The 24615-nt window shown below is 40.9% G+C and overlaps 1 protein-coding gene and 1 pseudogene across 7 annotated transcripts in view; one reads left to right on the top strand and one right to left on the bottom strand.

Moving 5' to 3' along the window:
* Positions 1 to 24615, top strand: part of CAB39L (calcium binding protein 39 like) — a 92982-nt gene that overhangs the window by 62571 nt on the left and 5796 nt on the right. For all 7 annotated transcript variants that reach the window (XM_069601407.1, XM_069601406.1, XM_069601405.1 and 4 more), the window contains 3 exons: positions 2607 to 2666; positions 5916 to 5981; positions 16909 to 17052. In XM_069601407.1, the coding sequence (XP_069457508.1) occupies positions 2607 to 2666; positions 5916 to 5981; positions 16909 to 17052 (270 nt within the window). The remainder of the gene's footprint in view (positions 1 to 2606; positions 2667 to 5915; positions 5982 to 16908; positions 17053 to 24615) is intronic.
* LOC138446513 (cytochrome b-c1 complex subunit 7 pseudogene) lies at positions 22399 to 22869 on the bottom strand (annotated as a pseudogene).

Here is a 24615-nt window from a genome sequence, read left to right as displayed (position 1 = left end):
GGTACACTCCCTCCAGTTTTGCACTATTATGTGTATAAATGTGAGGGTATGTCTATGTATATATAATGTGTACACACTCACTTATTGTCTCTATCCACATACATATGTGCTGGAGGAATTTTTCCCTACCCTATTATATATTCTATTGTTGGATTTTAAAGTTATTTTTTCCCTTAGAATTTGAAGGAGCCGCTGCCCACAGAAGCCCTCCTTATTCCTCTTTCTTTGTGTAACACTAATGTAGGGCGAATGGAAAACCTTCGCAGGCAGCACTTACCTGCCAGGTACTCTTTCCGGTGTCACCGTCGTTGCAGGTGTAGGGCCTGAGGCCACGGCAGATTGTGATCCTTGTACTCAAGGCTGATGACTGGCATCACAGATGCAGAGCTCCATGGGTGCAGCCATCCAGAGTGCCTGCTGCAGCCCATGCGGAGACCTTTCTAACCTGAGTCAGCTCAGAAAACCACTAGCAACGCTCAGGAGATTGGGGACGTGAAAACTGAGCATTCCAAATATCCACTTAGAAAAAGACTAGGGACTCCAAAAGGATGCTGTGGAACTAGGAGGTCCCTGATGTAGCAACCAGTTTGAATTTTGACTGGGATGAACTCCTTAGAGGGTTTTCCCATTTTAAAATCCCAGTTCCAGAACTGTACTGTTACGTTCTCCTGGGGAAACAAGTACGTGTCTCCATTGATAGGTCCCGTGGTCAAACAAGTTGTGACGACAAGTAACAGGAAATGAAGTTAATAGCCAGTTTCATTATTTTGGGGCTTGAAAATTGTAGTGCAAACTGATGAGGACCTACCGTATATCACAGGGAACTCTACTCAATACTCTGTAATGACCTATGTGGGGAAAGAATCAGAGAGTGGATATATGTGTACATATATAACCATATATACAGCAGAAACTGACACAACATTGTAAATCAATTATATGCCAATAAAAATTTTAAAGAAGAAAACTGTAGTGCAAAGTACTTTAAATATTTTACCTTTTATTGAAATAAAAATAAGTGGGTTTTACAACCCAGGACTCAGTGGCAACCTGGAGGGGTGGGATGGGATGGGATGGGAAAATGCGAGGGAGGTTCAGGAGAGAGGGGACGTATGTATACCTGTGACTGATTCATGTTGATGTATGGCAGAAACCAGCACAATATTGTAAAGCCATTATCCTCCAATTTAAAAAATTGTTTTAAAAAGAAGTGAGTTTTACCGTTGCAGCTGCCTTCTTTTTCTCTGTGAGGTTATGTTGTGTATCTTATATATACTTTTAATTAAATTAATAGTTTTAATTAAATATGTATTAAAGCATAAGAGTTTATTTTGGAAAACTTGAAAATTCATGTTGTTTTTAATTAAATTCTGCATAGTACCTAGGCAAGGCATTTAGCCTTTAAGCATATTAAGAGGATTAGCTGGGGCTTGTTTTCTTTTGACATCAAGGTGACTTAAGGTTATAATTTAGGTGTGAATTTCCAATCAAACGTTCCTTTATGCTTTTGTTCAGTTTCCTGGGAGTTAGGTGTATAATTAGATCAGGCTACTTGTCCTCAACTTTGAAAGGGTGCATTGTGCTACTTAGTAACTGCACAACACTTCACAGCCCACTAACCCAAGCGCAGGACTAGGACAATGCTGAGATAAATGTCATTCTTGTGGGACTTCCCTGGCGGTCCAGTGGCTGAGACTCCACACTCCCAATGCAGGGGCCCAGATTCTATCCCTGGTCAGGGAAGTAGATCCCACATGCCATAACTAAGAGTTTGAATGCTGCCACTAGAGATCCCACGTGCCACAACTAAGACCCAGTGCAGCCAAATAAATAAGTAAAATAAACATAGTTTTTTAAATGTCGTTCTTGTGCTTCCGAGAATCTTACTGCTGCTGCTAAGTCGCATCAGTGGTGTCCGACTCTGTGCAACCCCATAGACGGCAGCCCACCAAGCTCTCCCATCCCTGGGATTCTCTAGGCAAGAATACTGGAGTGGGTTGCCATTTCCTTCTCCAATGCATGAAAGTGAAAAGTGAAAGTGAAGTCGCTCAGTCATGTCCGACTCTTAGCGACCCCATGGACTGCAGCCTACCAGGCTCCTCCATCCATGGGATTTTCCAGGGGGCACCTCCATTTCAAAAGTGATCAAGAAGAAAACTAAAGGTCAATCATTGAAAATCTGTTACCTTGTGAGATATGGTTTTAGTCCATTCAGTTTTTTGCTTTTAATAGTTATTAATGACATTTTAAAAGATCATCATAAGCTTTATTTGAATATTTATTGTATCATATTTACAATGTATAGTTATGGGCTTGAAGAAATATAATGTAAGCTTGTCTCTTTGGTGACATTTGTTTCACTAGTTAAATTATTTCTATAATCTAACAATGATGAATTTAAAGCACTCTTTGTTGTTTTTACCATGAAACAAATTGTATTTCACACCTTAAACTAAGAAATGGAAATAATTCTGGGATGTAAATGAAAATATTCTGAAATTGTTGTGTTTCAAATTAACTGACTTAGAAAATCTTAGAAAAAAAGAATAGATTTGTAAAATTTATTACCTATAATAATTTTGTTTCATTGACTGTTCTTTTTCTAGGATTTACTAACCAGACATAAAGTGTTGGTAGCAGACTTCTTAGAACAAAATTATGACACTGTAAGTAGAAGTCATTTTTAAGTCTCTATCTCCTTCTTCCTTTCTCTCTCTCCTTCTTAGATCTCTTAGCCCTTACTTCTATTTATGAGAGAAGTTGAAACCAACCATCCACCCCCTTGGTTTATTACCCGGAAGTCAGATCATTGAGAAACTACGAAAAATAGAGGATAGCAGGAGATCAGGGCGTCCTTGTTTTTCTTATCTCTTCCTGTTGTGCTCTGGAGCTCCAGGAAACAACTAGCACCAGCTCACTTTGACCTTGACTTAAGAGCATCCATGTTTCCCTTAAGAAGCAGTGTATATGTATGTGCCAAGTCCCTTCAGTCATGTCTGACTCTGTGCAACCCCATTATAGCCCACCAGGCTCCTCTCTCCATGGGATTCTCCAGGCAGGAATACTGGAGTGGGTTGCCATGCCCTTCTCCAGGGGATCTTCCCACCCAGGGATCGAACCCATGTCTCTTATGTCTCCTGAATTGGCAGGTGGGTTCTTTACCACTAGTGCCACCTGGGAAGACCCAGAATACTGGAGTGGGTTGCCATTCACTTCTCCAGGGGAATCTGCCTGACCCAGGGATCGAACCCAGGTCTCCTGCATTGCACCAGAGGCTTTACCATCTAAGCCATATAGGGAACCCCACCCTTAATAAAATGAATCCTTTTACATGGTTGATAACTAGTTTCACTGACTAGTAGAAATACCAAAATATACATCTGTCTTCCAGCTCCCTTCTCTAAGGGTGAATCCATCTCATCCTTTTGATAATCAGCTATCATTGTTACTGACCAAACTTACCCAGCATGCAGCAAAGCCAGTCTGCTGACACCGGGTTGTGGTGAAGGAAAGTCCAGCATTTACTGCAAGGCAATAAATGCTCAAAAGACTCAAATCCTGAATAGTTTTCCAGGAAGAGGTGATGGTTGTGAGTGGACCATCTTCTGACTGGTTGGTAGTAAGGTGACAAGGTGGTATATCAGGGGTTAACATCATCAACCCTTTCGTTTCAACCAGTATGAGGTCTTCATACGTATGGTCAGTATATGGTTAACTTCTTCCACCTGGTGGGGATTTCAGTCTCTCTTAAACAACTCAAGGGTATGACTCAGGATATTATCTATAGACTTTATGGAGGAACTGAAGATCCCTGACTTTGTTTTTGGCTAAACTATTACTGTTTTGTCTTGCTTGACTGTTGTCCTTTGTTTCTGCATTTTCTCACGTCTCTGATTAAATTTGCTCTTGGAATCTGGGCCTTGAAGGGTAAACATTTCCTAGAAACAAGAAGTGGGAGACTCGGGAAGGTACATCCCCGGGATTGCCCGCAGGGTCCTGCTTGGTTTCATCATGTAGCTCTTCTAGGAAGCTTTCCCTAACATACACTCTAACCCCCTCACCCCCAAACACACACAAACACACACACACTCTCTCTCTCTCTCCCCCTCCCATTCTCCTTCTTTCTCACACGTTTCCCACATTGTCTAATATTATTATGGTGTGTCTTTATATCTTTCTGTCTGGTTCATAAGCTCCCTGGGAGGCAGGAATCTTATCGGTCAAACACAGGGGTTCAGAATGCAGTACAGATTTATGTCCAGTTGCTTTGCTGCAGAATCCTGCTGTATCTCTTACTAATTATGATTCTGGACAAGTTATTGTGCCTACTAAAAAATGCGGATATTAATAATAGCTACTTCATAGGGTTGTTGTAGGAATTTGACAAAATTTAAGGTTTTTGGGATAGCACCATGGATTAATTTTTATCATGATTACTTACATCCCTAATACCTAACTCAGTACCATATATTTGGTGGTGTTAAATGAACATTGAATAAGCATACCCAACCAAGAGCTGCTATGCTTTTGCTAAGTGTATCGGCAATAGAAACAGCATCCAGTTCAGTTCAGTTCAGTCTCTCAGTCGTGTCCGACTCTTTGCGACCCCATGAACCGCAGCACGCCAGGCCTCCCTGTCCATCCCCAACTGCCAGAGTCTACCCAAACCTATGTCCATTGAGTCGGTGATGCCATCCAACCATCTCATCCTCTGTCGTCCCCTTCTCCTCCTGCCCTCAATCTTTCCCAGCATCAGGGTCTTTCCCAATGAGTCAGGTCTTCGCATCAGGTGGCCAGAGTATTGGAGTTTCAGCTTCAACATCAGTACTTCCAGTGAACACCCAGGACTGATCTCCTTTAGGATGGACTGGTTGGATCTCCTTGCAGTCCCAGGGGCTCTCAAGAGTCTTCTCTAACACCACAGTTCAAAAGCATCAGTTCTTCGGTATTCAGCTTTCTTTATAGTCCAACTCTCACATCCATACATGACCACTGGAAAAACCATAGCCTTGACCAGACAGACCTTTGTTGGCAAAGTAATGTCTCTGCTTTTCAATATGCTGTCCAGGTTGGTCATAACTTTCCTTCCAAGGAGTAAGTGTCTTTTAATTTCATGGCTGCAGTCACCATCTGCAGTGATTTTGGAGCCCAGAAAAATAAAGTCAGCCACTGTTTCCATTGTTTCCCCATCTATTTCCCATGAAGCAATGGGACTGGATGCCATGATCTTCATTTTCTGAATGTTGAGCTTTAAGCCAACTTTTTCACTCTCCTCTTTCACTTTCATCAAGAAGCTCTTTAGTTCTTCTTCACTTTCTCAAATTATCCAAAGACTAATAGCTACCAGCAAGACTACATAGATGCATTTCTTTAAAAATGGCATAAAATGAGTTATTCTGCAGCTTATTAGATGAGTTAATAGATGCTTTCTTCAGGACTTCCCTGGTGTTCTAGAGTTAAGAATCTGCCTGCCCATGCAGGCAATATGGGTTCCATCCCTGGTCTGGGAAGATCCCACATCTGAGGGGCAATCAAACCCATGCACCGACACTACTGAGCCCATGCACAGCAACAGAGACCCCACACAGCCAAAAATAAAATAGATGTTTTAGTCAAAGTGATTTATTGGGAGGACTCAATTACTCCAATTTTCTACTCAATTTCTAATTTGCAGAACAGAGGGAAGCATGTCTCTGGTATCACCCGTCTCCTCGTCCTCCAAGTATCTCTATGAGTAAGTGAGGATGGAGAAACGGGGAAGCCTCCCAGTGGACAAAGGCAATCCGCCCAGAGATACACAGCACAACCGCTGGGCTGGGCTGAAGGACTAGGGATTTACTTCTGAAGCAAACAGACTTAATGCAGAGAAATCACTGCTGGGTTTCCATTCTTAATATTTCTTTTCTTTTCATTAGATTTTTGAAGACTATGAGAAACTGCTTCAGTCTGAGAATTATGTGACTAAGAGACAATCTTTGAAGGTAATGTCAAATTTCTTTAGGTTAGAGTCTCCAGAAGTTGACATTCTTGTTCCTAAATAACTGGTTTAATAGTGGACAAGTAGGAAATTCTCTGGTGGTCCAGTGGTTAGGACTCTGAGCTTCCACTGCAGAGGTCAGGTGTTTGATCTCTGATCAGGGAACTAAGATCCCTCAAGCCATTCGGCACCACCAAAAATCAAACCAAAAAATAGTGGGCAAGGAAATACAGAAAAATTATTCTCTTTTTTTTTGTAACTTGAGAAGCATTTTCTATGTTATGATCGTGTGTATTGGTCACTCAGCTGTGTCTGACTCTTTGTGACCCCATGTAGCCAGGCTTCTCTGTCCATGGAATTCTCCAGGCAGGAATACTGGCTTGGGTTGCCATTTCTTTCTCCAGGGGATCTTCACTCAGAGATGGAACCTGGGTCTCCTGTATTGCAGGTGGATTCCTTACCATCTGAGCCACCAGGGAAGCACATGTTGACAGTACTTTGTAGCAAAACAAGCTAAGTGCCCTGCTTCAAATACTTTTTGGAAGTAACAGTAAAATTATTATGTACAGCATAAGCACAGGATGAGGAGTCTGTGTTTGTATGTAACCAAACAGCATTTGTGATATGAGATTCTGTCCGATGAGATGCCTGTAGAAATGCCTGTCCCTCATCAGACAGGGACCCGGCAGAGTAGAGCCATATCCGTCTATGAGGGATCTCCCCTTCCTCAGTGGAGAGGTGCCTGGAGGCAGTCCTTTTGCCCGCATGAAGAGGGACAGCTCCTGAGGGAGTGGGCATTGGCTGGAACTGTATCTCTGCCCTTCAGATCCTACTCAGAGCTTCAAAAGAAAGTTTTTGGCAGATAATAATTTGATGTCTTTTGTCAAGCCATTTATATGATGCTTGAGCTTACTCAATATTATTTTATATTATTATTTTATTTATTATTTCTAAAATATATTATTTTTATATTATAAAACAGTGCATTTATTTCTAAATGTTGGATATAGTTTTAAGCTCAACATATAAATCTATATAGTATTACATATTAATATTCTATATAGTATTTCTAAACTATATTGTTTTTACATATTGACATTATAGAATAGTACACTTGTTTCTAAATATTGGATGCAGTTTTAAGCTAAAGCAATAAATTAAATCTGCCTTGTAGCACACATTTGTCAGTTCACTGTCCCCGTGGCTATATCAGCCTTGACCATGCTCCCCTGTACCTGCGCCCTCGCTGCTCCAGCTTTACCTGTTGAGGGGGAGATCAGGGGACTATTTCCAGCCAGTCATTCAGCACTCTTTATTGAGTTTCTCCTTGTGGAAAAACCCATACATTGTGATCCACATTGAGAAAAACATACCATGGGTACGCTGCTGTCTGTACTGGAGGTGAAGTAATGAGACGGAACTTCAGGCAAAGGCCATCAATGCTGTGTTCTCCCATGTCCAGAAGGCTTGTTAAAAGCAGTTGAAGGGGCTTCCCTGGCAGGTCCAGTGGTTAAGAATCCACCTCGAAGTACCGGGGACATTGGTTCAATCCTTGGTCAGGGAACTAAGATCCCACATGCTGTGGAGCAACTAAGCCTGCACACCTGCAAGTACTGAGCCCACACTCCGTACCTAGGGTCAGTGTGCCACAGTGAAAGACCTTGCACGACATAACTAAGACCCTATGCAGCAAATAAATTAATTAATTAGAAATTTTTTTTTAAAAGAAGCAGTCAAAGATGAGAGTACATCCTGTTGGCATAGCCATGTACTGAAAGAGTCAAGCCAGGGAAACTCTGTGTTGCAGAGGTGGAGGACTTTGGAACAGGAAACAGAGGTGACAGTGCTCTAAAGGGCCAATGTACAGCTAATCTCTCATGAATTTTCCAAGTCCTTCCTCTTTTCGATGGGCATCTGTCAAATACTGGACCAAAGTAGAGAGGTTGATGTGAACTAAGATGCTTGAACAAATTTGGATCAAGAAAGCTGGGGTCATGGGCTTAGAGTTGATCCTCGCACCATTTCCCACAGTGATGAGAACTTGTGGCAGATTTTTCAGAGATTGACAGTCTCTAGGGCTTTAGGCAAAGTTATAAAGCTGACATTTTTTTTACCCAGATATCTCCCTTCTTGGACTTCTTCCTGCTTTTCTTTCCCACTGTCCTGTCTTCCCGTTGTACACATGTGCCCTCATTCTCTTCTCAGGATGTTTTCAACCCCACCTGGTCCTGTTCCCTTGTTAATATTTGTAAAATGGTTAGAGCAGAACCCATCAAATGGTAAGGGCTGGATATATTTGCTAAAGAAAATTGAAGTAAATTTCATTAATAAATATTCTTCATCATTGTCCTCAGAGTTCAGTCTCTGGAAGGCACTGATCTATTCTAAATAAATAATTGGGACTAGGGTATGAGTTAGAGGGCTTCCCAGGTGGCTCAGTGGTAAAGACGCTGCCTGCCACAGCAGGATATGCATGAACAAAGCTAATGGAGGTGATGAAACTTCAGTTGAGCTGTTTCAACTCCTAAAAGATGATGCTCTGAAAGTGCTGCACTCCATATGCCAGCAAATTTGGAAAAGTCAGCAGTGGCCACAGGACTGGAAAAGGTCAGTTTTCATTCCAATTCCAAAGAAGGGCAATGCCAAAGAATGTTCAAACTACTGCACAATTGCAGTCATCTCACAAGCTAGCGAAGTAATGCTCAAAATTCTCTAAGCCAGGCTTCAACAGTATGTGAACTGTAAACTTCCAGATATTGAAGCTGGAGTTAGAAAAGGCGGAGGAACCAGAGACCAAATTGCCAACATCCATCGGTCATCGAAAAAGCAAGAGAGTTCCAGAAAAACATCTATTTCTGCTTTATTGACTATGCCAAAGCCTTTGACTGTGTGGATCACAACAAACTGTGGAAAATTCTTCAAGAAATGGGAATACCAGACCACCTGACCTGCCTCCTGAGAAATCTGTATGCAGGTCAAGAAGCAACAGTTAGAACTGGACATGGAACAACAGACTGGTTCCAAATTGGAAAAGGAGTACATCAAGGCTGTATATTGTCACCCTGCTTATTTAATTTATATGCAGAGTACATCATGAGAAACGCTGAGCTGGAAGAAGCACAAGTTGGAAGCAAGATTGCTGGGAGAAATATCAATAACCTCAAATATACAGATTATTCACCCTTATGGCAGAAAGCAAAGAAGAACTAAAAAGCCTCTTGATGAAAGTGGAAGAGAAGAGTGAAAAAGCTGGCTTGAAACTCAACATTCAAAAAACTAAGATCATGGCAGCCAGTCCCATCACTTCATGGCAAATAGATGGGGAAACAGTGAGAGACTTTATTTTGGGGGGGCTCCAAAATCATTGCAGATGAAATTGAAAGAAGCTTGCTCCTTGGAAGAAAAGCTATGACCAACCTAGACGGCATAGTAAAAAGCACAGACATTACTTTGCCAACAAAGGTCCATCTAGTCAAGGCTATGGTTTTTCCAGCGGTCATGTATGGATGTGAGAGTTGGACTATAAAGAAAGCTGAGTGCCAAAGAATTGATGCTTTTGAACTATGGTGTTGGAGAAGACTCTTGAGAGCCCCTGGGACTGCAAGGAGATCAAACCAATCAATGCTAAAGGAAATCAGTCCTGAATATTCACTGGAAGGACTGATGCTGAAGCTGAAACTCCAATACTTTGGCCACATGATGCAAAGAACTGACTTCCTTGGTAAAGCCCCTAATGCTGGAAAAGACTGAAGGCAGGAGGAGAAGGGGATGATGGAGAATGAGATGGTTGGATGGTGTCACCGACTCAATGGACATGAGTTTGAGCAAGCTTTGGGAGTTGGTGAGGGATAGGGAGGCCTGGTGTGCTGCAGTCCATGGGGATGCAAAAAGTTGGACATGACTGAGAGACTGAACTGCACTGGGTTTGATCCCTGGGTCAGGAAGATCCCCTGGAGAAGGAAATGGCAACCCACTCCAGTGTTCTTGCCTGGGAAATCCCATGGACAGAGGAGCCTGGTGGGCTATACTCTGTGGGGCCGCAAAGAGTTGGACATGACTGAGTGACTGATCACACACACACACGTGTATGAGTTAGACTTTTTCCTACCAGGATGCATTTGCATTTAAAAATCCAAGCCTCTTCACCCAGTAGATGTATGATTAGTACAACCCATAATATACATTTGGTGGGTAACAAAGGTGAGAAAGACACATTTCTCACCACCCTGCTCTCCATCATCCAGCTTCTCTTCCTCTTTTTCCATGGTTCTGCAGCTGAAGACCTCAGCACTGTTCCCAGTGACTCTGGCAAAGAGCATCTGACTTTGTACAGTATCTGGTATAGAAAGTCTCCTTTAAACTCTCCCCTTTTCGGAACTTCCCTTGCTGTCCAGTGATTAAGACTTTGCCTTTCAATGCAGGTGGTGCAGGTTCGATGCCTGGGTCAGAGAGCTAGTTCCCACATGCTGCAACTAAATATCCTGCATGCCACACAAGACCTGGCACAGCAAACAAAGGCATTAAAAAAAAAAAAGCTCTTTCCTTTCAAACTGATTGTTACCTGCTTATTTACAGATGCCCCAGCCCACTCATAAGGTCTCTTTCTTGTTCATTATTAATCTACCCACACATACTACATGAGCCACCATTTCTGCCTAAAATCCTTTACAGCTGACTGTCTCACCAATATTTGACTTACAACGTAGTAAAACCGAGCATTGGTCAGACATTGAAAAGCGCTGGTAAAAGGCAGATAAAGCATATCAAGAATGCAAAAATTGTTCAAATCATTATTGAAGATATCCTTTTTGAATGCTAGATTCTAGGTAGAGGTATTGCTTAGATGGTCTTGTATCACTCTATTCAAGGAATGAACTCCTTAAATATTGTTTGCTCTTGTCTTCAACCGAAGAACATGGTTCTGGAGAATTCCCCCATGCGCTGGTGGGTTTTCCTTTGGGAAATTAGATATGTGGTAGCAGTGTGTCCTGTTTTGATGTAACAATGTTTATATCTCTGGATTCTGTAGTATTCTGTGATATTTCATAATTTTAGAAAACAAGAGAGGTTAGATTATTATAAGTATAATTTACTCACAGTACCGTGTAAGTAATAGACTGAAAACTAGGCTATTTTCTGATTCCAAAGTATTTGCTACCTGCTGCTTATTGTTAATCATATTCTAAATTTTTTGAACTATCTTGAGGTGCTTAGATTCTTGGTGTCAATAAAAAGAAATTAACAGAGAAATTCCTTTCACTCAGGTGACACAGCTTAGGATTTATTTCTTATCTTCTTCAGAGGCCTGGTATTTAATTACTAGCAGGAAAGATTATAATTCAGAAGAAGCTTGGTGGAATTTTGGATTTGGGGATGGCTCTGATATAAGCGTCTGAATGCAGAGTTCCAGAGAATAGCAAGAAGAGATAAAGCCTTCTTCAGCGATCAATGCAAAGAAATAGAGGAAAAGAACAGAATGGGAAAGACTAGAGATCTCTTCAAGAAAATTAGAGATACCAAGGGAACATTTCATGCAAAGATGGGCTTGATAAAGGACAGAAATGGTCTGGACCTAATAGAAGCGAAGATATTAAGAAGAGGTGGCAAGAATACACAGAAGAACTGTACAAAAAAGATCTTCACGACCCAGATAATCACGATGGTGTGATCACTCATCTAGAGCCAGACATTCTGGAATGTGAAGTAAAGTGGGCCTTGGAAAGCATCACTATGAACAAAGCTAGTGGAGGTGATGGAATTCCAGTTGAGCTGTTTCAAATCCTAAAAGATGATGCTGTGAAAGTGCTGCACTCCATATGCCAACAAATTTGGAAAACTCAGCAGTGGCCACAAGACTGGAAAAGGTCAGTTTTCATTCCAATCCCAAAGAAAGGCAATGGCAAAGAATGCTCAAACTACTGCACAATTGCACTCATCTCACACGCTAGTAAAGTAATGCTCAAAATTCCCCAAGCCAGACTTCAGCAATATGTGAACCGTGAACTTCCTGATGTTCAAGCTGGTTTTAGAAAAGGCAGAGGAACCAGAGATCAAATTGCCAACATCTGCTAGATCAAAAACATCTATTTCTGCTTTATTGACTATGCCAAAGCCTTTGACTGTGTGGATCACAATAAACTGTGAAAAATTCTGAAAGAGATGGCAATACCAGACCACTTACCTGCCTCTTGAGAAATCTGTATGCAGATCAGGAAGCAGCCGTTAGAACTGGACATGGAACAACAGACTGGTTCCAAATAGGAAAAGGAGAATGTCAAGGCTGCATATTGTCACCCTGCTTATTTAACTTCTATGAGAAACGCTGGACTGGAAGAAACACAAGCTGGAATCAAGATTGCCGGGAGAAACATCAATAACCTCAGATATGCAGATGACACCACCCTTATGGCAGAAAGGGAAGAGGAGCTAAAAAGCCTCTTGATGAAAGTGAAAGTGGAGAGTGAAAAAGTTGGCTTAAAGCTCAACATTCAGAAAACGAAGATCATGGCATCTGGTCCCATCACTTCATGGGAAATAGATGGGGAAACAGTGTCAGACTTTATTTTTTTAGGCTCCAAAATCACTGCAGATGGTGATTGCAGCCATGAAATTAAAAGACGCTTACTCCTTGGAATAAAAGCTATGACCAACCTAGATAGTATATTCAAAAGCAGAGACATTACTTTGCCGACTAAGGTCCGTCTAGTCAAGGCTATGGTTTTTCCTGTGGTCATGTATGGATGTGAGAGTTGGACTGTGAAGAAGGCTGAGCGCCGAAGAATTGATGCTTTTGAACTGTGGTGTTGGAGAAGACTCTTGAGAGTCCCTTGGACTGCAAGGAGATCCAACCAGTCCATTCTGAAGGAGATCAGCCCTGGGATTTCTTTGGAAGGAATGATGCTAAAGCTGAAACTCCAATACTTTGGCCACCTCATGCGAAGAGTTGACTCATTGGAAAAGACTCTGATGCTGGGAGGGTTTGGGGGCAGGAGGAGAAGGGGACGACAGAGGATGAGATGGCTGGATGGCATCACTGACGCGATGGACACGAGTCTGAGTGAACTCCGGGAGTTGGTGATGGACAGGGAGGCCTGGTGTGCTGCGATTCATGGGGTCACGAAGAGTCGGACACAACTGAGCAACTGAACTGAACTGATCAATTTTATTAAAATATAAAGTTTTTATTTTTAAAGCTCTTATTACTTCTACATGGTTTCACTGTGTACTGTTAAGCCTGTAACATGAAATTTAAAGAAACAGAAATATGAATCTTTTGCCATTTACTTAGTACAGTATTTCTTTATAATGCTTTGTATTATTATGAAATGGAACACTTTTACTTACTATCAGTATTAATGAATAGACTAATATCTAATGACTAAAAGACTCAGTGTTTTTGGCCAAGTGGTTTGACACAATTGCTTGCTTCTGAAAAGTAGTGAAATTATATAAGGAGGATAGATTGATAGAATTTATATGTAGGCATCCCCATGTAATAAAAATTGAAATGACTTTACCTGAACTTAACTCATAAATATCACTACAATAAATTTTTATTGAATGTGTGTGTGTGCACAAATTTTAAGTTTTTTAAATGAAATTTCTCTGTGGTCAAAAGACCTTTTGATATGTGTAGGAGTATATGATATATGTGTATATATTATACATATTGTATTTAAATAAATATGTATCTACATAGAATTTATAGTTACACAGAAGCTATATATTCATATGTGTGTGTGTGTATGTGTGTGTGTGTGCGTGCTCAGTGGCTTCAGTTGTATCTGACTCTGTGCGACGCCATAGACTATAGCCAGGCTACGTAGCCCGCCAGGCTCCTCTGTCCATGGAATTCTCCAGCAAGAATACTGGAGTGCGTTGCCATTCCCTCTCCAGAGTATCTTCCCAAGCCAGGGATAGAACCTGCATCTCCTGCACTGCAGGCAGATTCTTCACCACTGAGACACCAGGGGAACCCCTAAGTGTGGGTATATGTGCAGATGAATATATGTGTGTGCATATCTGTATGTATATCTTTAGAAGCTTCTTGTCAGTTTTACAACCTAGAATAATTTTTTTGAGAGTCTGGGAGCCGTCCCCCTGGAATGTGAACATCTAGGAAGATAGCACTCCTGCCTCTCCATCACAGGAGAATTTAACCTTGGTCCTGCTCTCCAAGCTGTAACTATTTGCTTGTCAGAGTGATAAGAAGATTTATTATCGTCTTCATTAGCTGGATAAAAGCAGCTAGGTAAAACAAATGGCTACTTCCATGGCTGGGTGAATTCAGAGTGGACTATGAAAGGGTGCTGTCAAGCCCTCTTATAGGAGAAAGAAAGGAAAGTGAGGTTGCTCAGTCATGTCTGACTCTTTGTGACCCCATGGACTGTATGTAGCCCGCCAGGCTCTTCGGTCCATGGGATTTTCCAGGCAAGAATACCAGAGCGGGTTGCCATTTCCTTCTCCAGGGGAATCTTCCCGACCCAGGGATCAAACTCAGGTCTCCTAAATTGCAGGCAGACTCTTTACTGTCTGAGCCACCAGGGAAGGTCTCTTAAAGGGGAGTGACCAGTTATCTTTCATCTTGAGCATATATGTATGTACTGGATTATAACTGTTTGCCTGTATAAATGAGGCAGGATTGTATATCTTTGTAATGTCTTCTGTGTAGAGTGCCTATAGCGTCATGCTCTGGATACACGTATTCAGTAATAAAACTGCTTTCTTTCTTTTTACACTTTGTGGAGAGGATTCTGTGTTGTTTGGCCTTTATTTCCCCAACAGTATCCACACACCTCACACAAGTTGTCAAGGCTACTGACGTGAGCAGGATTTGATACATGCCCTTGTGAAGCTTGTATTCTAAATAAGTTTACCAGTAACTCTGTTCTGCAAAGCAGAGTAAGTACAACTAGGAAAAAGCAAAGAGCACAAAGGCAGGAGGGGAGAGTCAGCTGGGAGAAAAGTTGAGGTTGAGCTATAGAAACAGAAGGTAGAATGGTGGTTATAGGGTGAGGGGCAGGGGGATGGGAGATGTGGGTCAAAGGGTACAAGCTTCTGGGTATAAGGTGAATGAATTCTGAAGATCTAATGTACAGCATGATGGCTATAGTTATTAATACTGTATTGTAGGACTTCCCTTGTAGTCCAGTGGTTAGGACCCAAGTTTTCAACACAAGGGGTGCAGGTTCCATCCCTGGCGAGGAACAGTGATCTCACATGCCACGCTTACAGCCCCCCAAAAAAAAAATTCATAGTAATATTGTAGTGTATGCTAAAAAGTTGCTGAGAGTAGATCTTAACTAGTCTCACTGCAAAAAGAGGAAAGGGTAACTACATGAGGTGATGGATGTGTTAATTCAACTGATTGTGGTAAATATTTCACAGTATGTACTCGTATCAAATCTTCATGATGTACACTTTAAATGTATGCAGTTTTGTCAATTACACCTTGCTAAAGCTGGGGGAAAATTGGAGCAAGGGGAGTTATGCCACAGAAGCAGAAGAATGAGAAAAAATAAGTGAGGTAGTGGAGGGAGGGATGGAATAGCAATGAGTCCAGTCACAGTGGGTTTTGTTTTGGGTTGTTAAAAAATATTTTTATTTGTTTATTTCGCTGAGTCTTAGTTTTGCTGCCACTATGGTGAGTCTTAGTTTTGCTGCCACTATGGTGAAAATAAAAGTTCAGCTATTTCCTGCCAGAGGGTCTTCAACTATTCCCGCTTTTGGCATTTTTATTTTGTTTTGAAGTGTCTTAGTCTGTTTGGGCTGCTATAACAGAAATACCATAGACTGGGGGACTTAAAGAACGTACATTTGTTTCTCACAGTGTGGATGCTAGGAAGTCTGAGATCAAGGGGCCAGCAGCAAGAAAGCTCCCGGGGTCTCTTGTGTATTAGCACCAAACCCATGCATGGTGGCTCCACCCTCATGTCCTGTTGACCTGCCAAAGGCCCCACCTCCTAATACCATTGCGCTGGGGATTATGATTCCAACATATAGACTTACAGGGACAAAAACCTGCAGTTCATAATGCAGAGTAATGCTGCATTTTAGGAATTATTATCCCCAGAAAATGTTCTGTTTTACTTTTTGATAAAAACTTGCTATGCGTATTAAATTTCATATGGACTCAGGGTCAATGAATTTTTTCTCTTCTGCCTCTATATCAGGTTTTGTCATAAAATTTAGGGAGAAGGTAAGAGTCACTTAATATTATCTGTTTTTCCAGCACTACCAAAGTATATTTATTCAGATAAGGGAGAGATCATTGTTGAGTCAGTTTTATTATTCTTATCCTATCTCAGTGCCTAAGGAGCAATACATTAGTGAGAATCACATTAAAGCAAAGAATAAAAATTAGAAACTAACTTCTGGCTAACTTGATGAAAGCTGCAGAGGGAGCTTTCTGTTTGTCTGCGCTGGGCCTTCGTTGCTGCGTCTCTCTAGTTGTGGCGAGGGGGAGCTGCTCTCTAGTTGTGGGAGGTGGCCTTCTCGACGCGGTGGCTTCTCGTTGCAGAGCACAGGCTCTAAGGTGTGAGGACGCAGCTGCCACTGAGCATGTGGGATCTTCCTGGACCAAGGATGGACCCCGTGTCCCCTACTTTGCAAGGTGGATCCTTAACCACTGGACCACTAGGGAAGCCTGAAAGAGCTTTTTTTTAAGCTGCAACAATGAATGGCATAAAAAAAAAAAGACTCAGAAATGGATTAAGCACTGACTTTAGCAAGACTATATGAAAAGTTTAAAAATAACAAGGATGACTACAGCTTCCATGCCTGCGCTTTAAGATGCACTTAAGGACTCTGATTTTTTTTTTTCTCACGTCAACATTCATAACTTACATTTTGTTTTCTGGTGAGAAAGGAGTGGGATATATTTTGAATAAGAGGACTCTCAGATTCTACTTTGGTTTTGTGTTTTTCTGTAGCTGCTAGGTGAACTGATCCTGGACCGGCACAACTTTGCCATCATGACCAAGTACATCAGCAAGCCAGAGAACCTCAAACTGACGATGAACCTCCTCCGGGATAAAAGCCCCAACATCCAGTTTGAAGCCTTTCATGTCTTTAAGGTAAACAGCACCCTGCAGAAATAATGTGGACATTCCTTTTCCAGTTTCAAATGGCAAAATCCCTATTTTGGACCTTCCTTTTGACTTGAGAGAACATGAACTAAGCAATCTGTCGGTTTTGTGTGACTTAGGTGAGATTCTAGAGTTATTTGAATGGATGCCCATTTGTTTCAAAAAGATTTGCTGATGAATCTATATCTCGAAATGTTTGCATCTTTTTCAGTAAGAAAATAGGTGGATATTGTTTCCCAGAAGTTACTAAGATAATCAGTGATTGAGCTAAAACCCAAACCCTGAGTGTCAGAATTTGAATGTTTCACTTCTGCCTTAAGTGTTCCTTTGAACTTTAAATGAAACGGAAAGAAACACAGTGTACTACTTTTATTCCTTGCTTAGAAATATTTTAATGCATTTTAAAAGAAAACTAGTCTATATAATACCTACTTTTTCGAATATTTTTTCTGTGATGTAAGAGTAATAAAATCATCTCCTAGAAACTTTAAGCAGTAGATTTGTTTAAAAGTAGAGTGGGGGCTTCCCTGGTGGTCCAGTAGTTAAGAATCCACCTGCCAGTGCAGGGGACATGGGTTCGATCCCAGGTCGGGAAGATCTTGCATGCCAAGGTGCCGGGGGCCAGCGTGAGGAATTCCGCCCATGGCAAAGGTCATGAGGAAGGAGGCTTGGCATACGAAAAGGCATGATCAAGCCTCAGGAAACCCCCTGTTCCCGAGCATCTAACCCCAAAACCAGAGTCTGTTTTATGCTCTCACCTACACCTCTGACTTTACGGGGGGCTCTCCCCCATAACCGTTTCTCTTGGAGAAGGAGTAAGCGTGCAGCTCCAAGGCGACAAAAATTCTTGGGCGTGACAAGAGTGTTTCAGCTTACGGACTCCTCTGAAGGTTATCTAGCCCACTTGTATAGGTTTGTCCAGCCACATGTGATTGTTTACAGCCTCCCAACCTGAGAGGCATGAGATGTTTTAGACTTACTAAAGGCAAAATCTTTTGGGGAGTTGGAAATTATTAGTATAGTTGGTTAGGAATTATATTGGTGAAGGGTTCTTCATTTGTTGTGTCAATAATTGCTGCTAATTCTCTGCTCTGGGTGGGACAAGGATGTCTCAGGTCAAACCTCTCTGCTGACAGACTAGCTTGTGTGACAGGATTATCCATACTGCTGCCACTAGGCACATGATTGTTTACTACCTCTTAACCGTAAACAGCACAGAGAGTTTTGGAGTATTTTGAGAGTCTTAATTAGCATAGGACTTTTTCTTCTTGTTGAGTCAATGACTGCCTCCATATCCTTAGGCACTTGAGAATATATTAATCAATGTATTTGGAATATAGTAAAGGAAATGTAGTAGTTTGATGTTAGCAATACTAGACTTTTTGAGTTAATGGATTTTCTCTTTTGTAATAGATCACTGTACTTTGTTATAAATCACTGTGTCCTTGCTATCTAAAAATGTAACTTTATCATATCTTAAGACTAAATAGATCTTAAGGGGAGCATTGGTGAAAGGATTTTCATTTGTTGGGTTGATGTTTGCTGCTAAATCTCCATGTTCCCTACCCTTATAATGAATATAACTAGCATATAGGAAGAAATAAGTATTAACCTTTAAGCATATAGGAGAAATAAGTATTAACCTTTAAGACTAATCATGTTAACCTTGGGTTGAATAAATTCCTTTCTTGATTGTAACTCACTACACCCTCACCCTATAGGAATGTAACTTTATTTGGAGGGTGGTGCCTGGTTTAAGAAAAAACACCCTTGGAAGAAATAAGTTTTTTGGTTATCAGAAAGAAAGGATCATAAAATGTCAGCAGGTCTCACTCATGGCCAGAAGATGATGTAATATTCCTAAGACCTTTTTTATACATTTATGTGAAGCACCTGATTTTGATAAAGGTCAGGACTGCTGACCCCCACGTGACTCTGTATTCATCCCTATGTGTAACAAAAGGTATATAAGCAAACCCCAAAATAAAGAAATGGGATCAGTTTCCGGAAAGACTGATTCCCCCATGTCGCTTCTCTCTTGCTCCCGGTTTTTCTGGCTGAATTCCCATCTGGAGCATGGATGCTATTCCACGTAATCCAAGTTATTCAGCCTCCTTTTCTCCACTAATCTTCCTACTACACTATCCAGTTCTAATCTCTCTCTATCTGTGATTAAATATGTATTTTTCCAAAGACGCCGACTCCGTCCCCACCTTCGAATCACCCTGGATCCACCGGGGCTGGACCCCGGCACCAAGGAGCAGCTAAGCCTGTGTGCCACAACTGCCAAAGCCAGGACGCCCTAGAGCTCGCGCTCCACAGAAGAAGCTCCTGCAGTGAGAAGGGCGTGCACCGCACCTAGAGAGTAGCCCGCTGCAATTTGCGAAAGCCTGTGTGCAGCAGTGAAGACCCAGCACACCCCAAAATAAATTAAAAAAAATCTTTTTAAAAGAGTGAAAAGAAAGTGACATCACTTAGTCATGTCCGACTCTTTGTGACCCCATGGACTGTATGTAGCCTACCAGGCTCCTCCATCCATGGGATTCTCCAGGCGAGAATGCTGGAGTGGGTTGCCATTTCCTTCTCCAGAGGATCTTCCCAACCCAGGGATTGAACCTGGGTCTCCTGCATTGTAGGCAGATGCTTTACTATCTGAGTCACCAGGGAAGTCAAATCTTTTTAAAAATAAATTAAAAAAAATAAAAGTAGAGTAGGTGAGAGAAATCTAATCTGTAATCCACTAACTATGACTTAACTCTTGTAAAGATTTTAGTAAATTTTATTTTCCTGTGCACATATGTAAACGTTTTTTTCTGCAGCTGAATTCACATTGTACGCAATATTGATACACTAATTTTATCACTTAATGCTATACCATATGTGAACACTAATTCATTATTGTTATATATAGCTTTTTAAAAGAGTCAATAGTTTTACTGGTATCATAGTTTTTCACTGAGTATATTTAGTTTTCTTAAATATTCCCCTGTTGTTTATAATTAGGCTGTTTTCAAGTTGTAGCTACAATGAGCATTTTATGTTTCTAGCTAATTTGTTTCCAACTTTAGGATTATTTTCTTAGGATCAGTATCTAGAATAGAATTAAGGGTTGAGAGAGTTCCAACCTCTTTTTCTTTTTTAAATCTTTGTAAGGTATATTCTGTGATTGAATTTACATATATAAGTCAGAGACACAGCAATTTTTAAGGTGTGTGATTGTTGCTTTGAAAGGTAAAAAAAATTTTAGTCGATTTTTCAAGCCACCAGATCTTTATTGTGCAAAAAACCACTAGAGCCATTCAAATCCCATATTAATTTATAAATTCTATTTAATTGCAGTCAGAATCCTAGCAAGTCTTTTTCTGGAACCTGACTAGCTGATTCTAAAATTTGTATGATAGAGCAATGGCCTGGGATTATCCGTGACAATTTTCAAAGAAAACAAGGTAGAGAAATCCACTCTACTATATATTAAGACTTCCTCTGGGATTTGTCATAAGTGGAAATAGTACTGTATTGGCATGGAGACAGATAAATAGAGCAACAAAACAGAGTAAAGCCCAGAAGTGAGCCTGTGCAAATATGAAAATTTGATATTTGGTAGTGGAGAAATTATAAATCATTAAAGAAAGGGTTACTGTTTCTTAGTTCAGCTCAATCACTCAGTCATGTCTGACTCTTTGCGACCCCATGGACTGTAGCACGCCAGGCTTCCCTGTCCATCACCAACTCCTAGAGCTTGCTCAAACATGTGTCCATGGAGTCAGTGATGCCATCCAACCATCTCATCCTCTGTCGTCCCCTTCTCCTGTCTTCAGTCTTTCCCAGCATCAGGGTTTTTTCAAACAAGTCAGCTCTTCACATCAGGTGGCCAAAGTATTGGAGTTTCAGCTTCAGCATCAGTCCTTCCAACGAATATTCAGGACTGATTTCCTTTATGATTGACTGGGTTGATCTTTTTTCAGTCCAAAGGATTCTCAAGAGTCTTCTCCAACACCCAGTTCAAAAGCATAAATTCTTCGGTGCTCAGCTTTCTTTATAGTCCAACTCTTACATCCATACATGACTACTGGAAAAACCATAGCTTTGAGTAGATGGACCTTTGTTGGCAGAGTAATGTCTCTGCTTTTTTAAATGCTGTCGAGGTTGGTCATAGCTTTTCTTCCAAGGAACTAGCATCTTTTAATTTCATGGCTGCAGTCACCATCTGCAGTGATTTTGGAGCCCCCCAAAAATAGTCTGTCACTGTTTCCATTGTTTCCCCATCTATTTGCCATGAACTGATGGGACCTGATGCCATGATCTTAGTTTTCTGAATGTTGAGTTTTAAGCCTACTTTTTCACTCTCCTCTTTTCACTTTCATCAAGAGGCTCTTTAGTTCTTCTTTGCTTTCTGCCATAAGGATGGTGTCATTTGCATATCTGAGGTTATTGCTATTTCTCCTGGCAGTCTTGATCCCAACTTGTGCTTCATCCAGCCCGGCATTTTGCGTGATGAACTCTGCATATAAGTTAAATAAGCAGGGTGACAAGATGCAGCCTTGACTTACCCCTTTCCCAATTTGGAACCAGTCTGTTGTTCCATGTCCAGTTCTAACTGTTGCTTCTTGACCTGCATACAGATTTCTCAGGAGGCAGGTAAGTGGTCTGGTATTCCCATCTCTTGAAGAATTTTCCACAGTTTGTTGTGATCCACACAGTCAAAGGCTTTGGCATAGTCAATAAAGCAGAAATAGATGTTTTTCTGGAACTCTGTCTTTTTCGATGATCCAGCGGATGTTGGCAATTTGACTTCTGGTTCCTCTGCCTTTTCTAAATCCAACTTGAACATCTGGAAGTTCACAGTTCATGTACTTTTGAAGCCTGGCTTGGAGAATTTTGAGCATTACTTTACTAGCATGTGAGATGAGTGCAACTGTGCGGTAGTTTGAGCATTCTTTGGCATTGCCTTTCTTTGGGATTGGAATGAAAACTGACCTTTTCCAGTCCTGTGGCCACTGCCTAGTTTTCCAAATTTGCTGGCATATTAAGTGCAGCACTTTCACAATATCATCTTTTAGGAGTTGAAACAGCTCAACTGGAATTCCATCACCTCCACTAGCTTTGTTCGCAGTGATGCTTTAAGGCCCACTTGACTTCTCATTCCAGGATGTCTCACTCTAGGTGACTGATCACACTGTCATGGTTATCTGGGTCATGAAGATCTTTTTTATATAGTTCTTCTGTGTATGGTTCTAGGATAAAGGATTATTAATATAGAAAACTCCCATCCACTATATTCAGAAATAAATTATCAGTAGAGATCTACACTTGAAAAGCAAAACATCTTTTAACTTTTATTTTTTTTATTTTTTTTTCCAACAATAATTATATTTATTTAAAGTAATACATTTACAGCCCAAATAGTTCTACATTGTACGTTTCAGGTTTAACCAACTTCATAAAAATACTTGAGAACAGCTGAATTATTTTTTTGCCCATTCTTCTCTCTCTTTTCTTTCCCAAATAACCTCTTTCAGATATGGTTCAAGGTAGAATTTATCCTCCTCATATTTTGTCCACTGCTCTTTAGGCAGGATCTGCTGCCTCATGCTGAGGTCCAGTGCTCTCTTAATGCGAAACACTCTGTCATTATAAAGGTTCTCAGGAAGCCTTCTTATGGCTTCTTTTACATCGTCATTCTCATGTATTGTGTCATCTCGCATTAAGCCCAGTTTATTGAACCCGGCAGCGTTGTAATACCATTTTCGAATACCCTCCAGCCACTTGCTTGATGCTGAAACAGCTGGCCGGCCCGCCATGTTGACCTGAAAACTCTTTTAACTTTTAAAAGAGAAAGTAAACCTTTTATGATGTTGGGGAAGGAAGAATTTTTAAAAAGAATTTGAAACCACAAAGCATAAAAGGAAATAATATTTGACATTTAAATTTAACACCTATTTGAAAAGACATCATAAGCAGAGAGAACAGGACAGAATGTGGTACAGAGAGTTGACAAATCGTTTAGAAAAAGGCAAACAATTAAACAGAAAAATGGGCAAAGGATACAAGTTGGTAACTTGCAAATGAGGAAACCCGTTTTTGTTGTTGTTTGTTTAGTCACTCAGTTGTGTTTGACACTGTGACCCCATGGGCTGTAGCCCGCCAGGCTCCTCTGTTCGTGGGATTTCCCAGGCAAGAATACTGGAGTGCGTTGCCCTTTCCTTCTCTGGAGGAAACCTGATTGGCCAACAAATAAGTAAAGATGCTCATCTCAGTGGCAGTCATGGAAATGGCCATTAAAATATCAATGAGATGTCACGTTACATTTTTCATATTGCCAAAAATGTTTAGGTCTGACAAGATCAAATTGTGGTAAGGTTGGGGGAGCAGTCAGTTTGTACACTGTAAATTAGTATTAATACAAGCACTTGGGAGAGCAGTTTAGCAAAATAAAGTACTGAAAGTGTCCATACTCCTGATTCCTATAATCTCATTTCCTGAACAGTCTTGCTCACAGGCATAAGGAGTTATGTACCAAAATGTTTATTGCACATTGTTTAGCATGAAAATGAAAAAAAAATGGGTATCTGCAGAAATCTAGGACAATAAATTGTGATATATTTATATAATAGCATATTAGTAATGGGTTAAAATTAATAGAGTTATATGGAATCAATGTAGGTAAGTCTCAGAAACACTGAGTGGAATTAAGCAAATATTAAAAGGATTTTATTTATTTAAAGTTTAAAAACATGAAAAACTATACTATGTATAGATTCATACATATGTAGTTAGTGTCTAGGAGAAGGCAGTGGCACCCCACTCCAGTACTCTTGCCTGGGAAATCCCATGGACGGAGGAGCCTTGTAGGCTACAGTCCATGGGGTCACTAGGAGTTGGACACAACTGAGTGACTTCCCTTTCACTTTTCACTTTCCTGCATTGGAAAAGGAAATGACAACCCACTCCAGTGTTCTTGCCTGGAGAATCCCAGGGACGGGGGAGCCTGGCGGGCTGCCATCTATAGGGTCGCACAGAGTCGGACAGGACTGATGCGACTTAGCAGCAGCAGCAGCAGCAGTTAGTGTCTAAAAACCTGCATGGAAATGATAAATACCAAATTCAGGATAGCAGTTACCTCACAGGAGAGAGAATAACATCAGGAAAGAGAATGACATCAAGAAGTGTCTAATGGCCTTTAATTTTATCTGTAATGTTTTATTTTATTCAGATTCTGAAGGCACATATGGCAAAAATGATAGAGCTGATGGTGGGAACTTGGAATCTGCAGTGTTACTGCTGTGCTCTTCTCTGTATTATTTCATAAGGAATAAGCACAAATTGGATGGAATAAAAATAGGCTCTTGCAGGACAGGAAAATGCCTGCACAGTATAAAATGATAGACCCTCTTAAGATCCTTCCTTTTTGACTGAGGAAATTATAGAAGGCTTGCCATTGTTTTGTCATTCCAGCTCCCACAGAGTTTTACTATGCCATCCTAGATGAAAACATGCTTCATATACTTTTGTTCCAAAATGCAGTATTGTAGAAGTATTCAGTGGGTGGCA

This window comes from Ovis canadensis, chromosome 10, assembly GCF_042477335.2.
Source record: "Ovis canadensis isolate MfBH-ARS-UI-01 breed Bighorn chromosome 10, ARS-UI_OviCan_v2, whole genome shotgun sequence".
NCBI classification, from domain to species: Eukaryota; Metazoa; Chordata; class Mammalia; order Artiodactyla; family Bovidae; genus Ovis; species Ovis canadensis.
The sequence above is the reverse complement of the archived record's forward strand: the minus strand, read 5'-3'. Positions and strand labels throughout refer to the sequence as shown.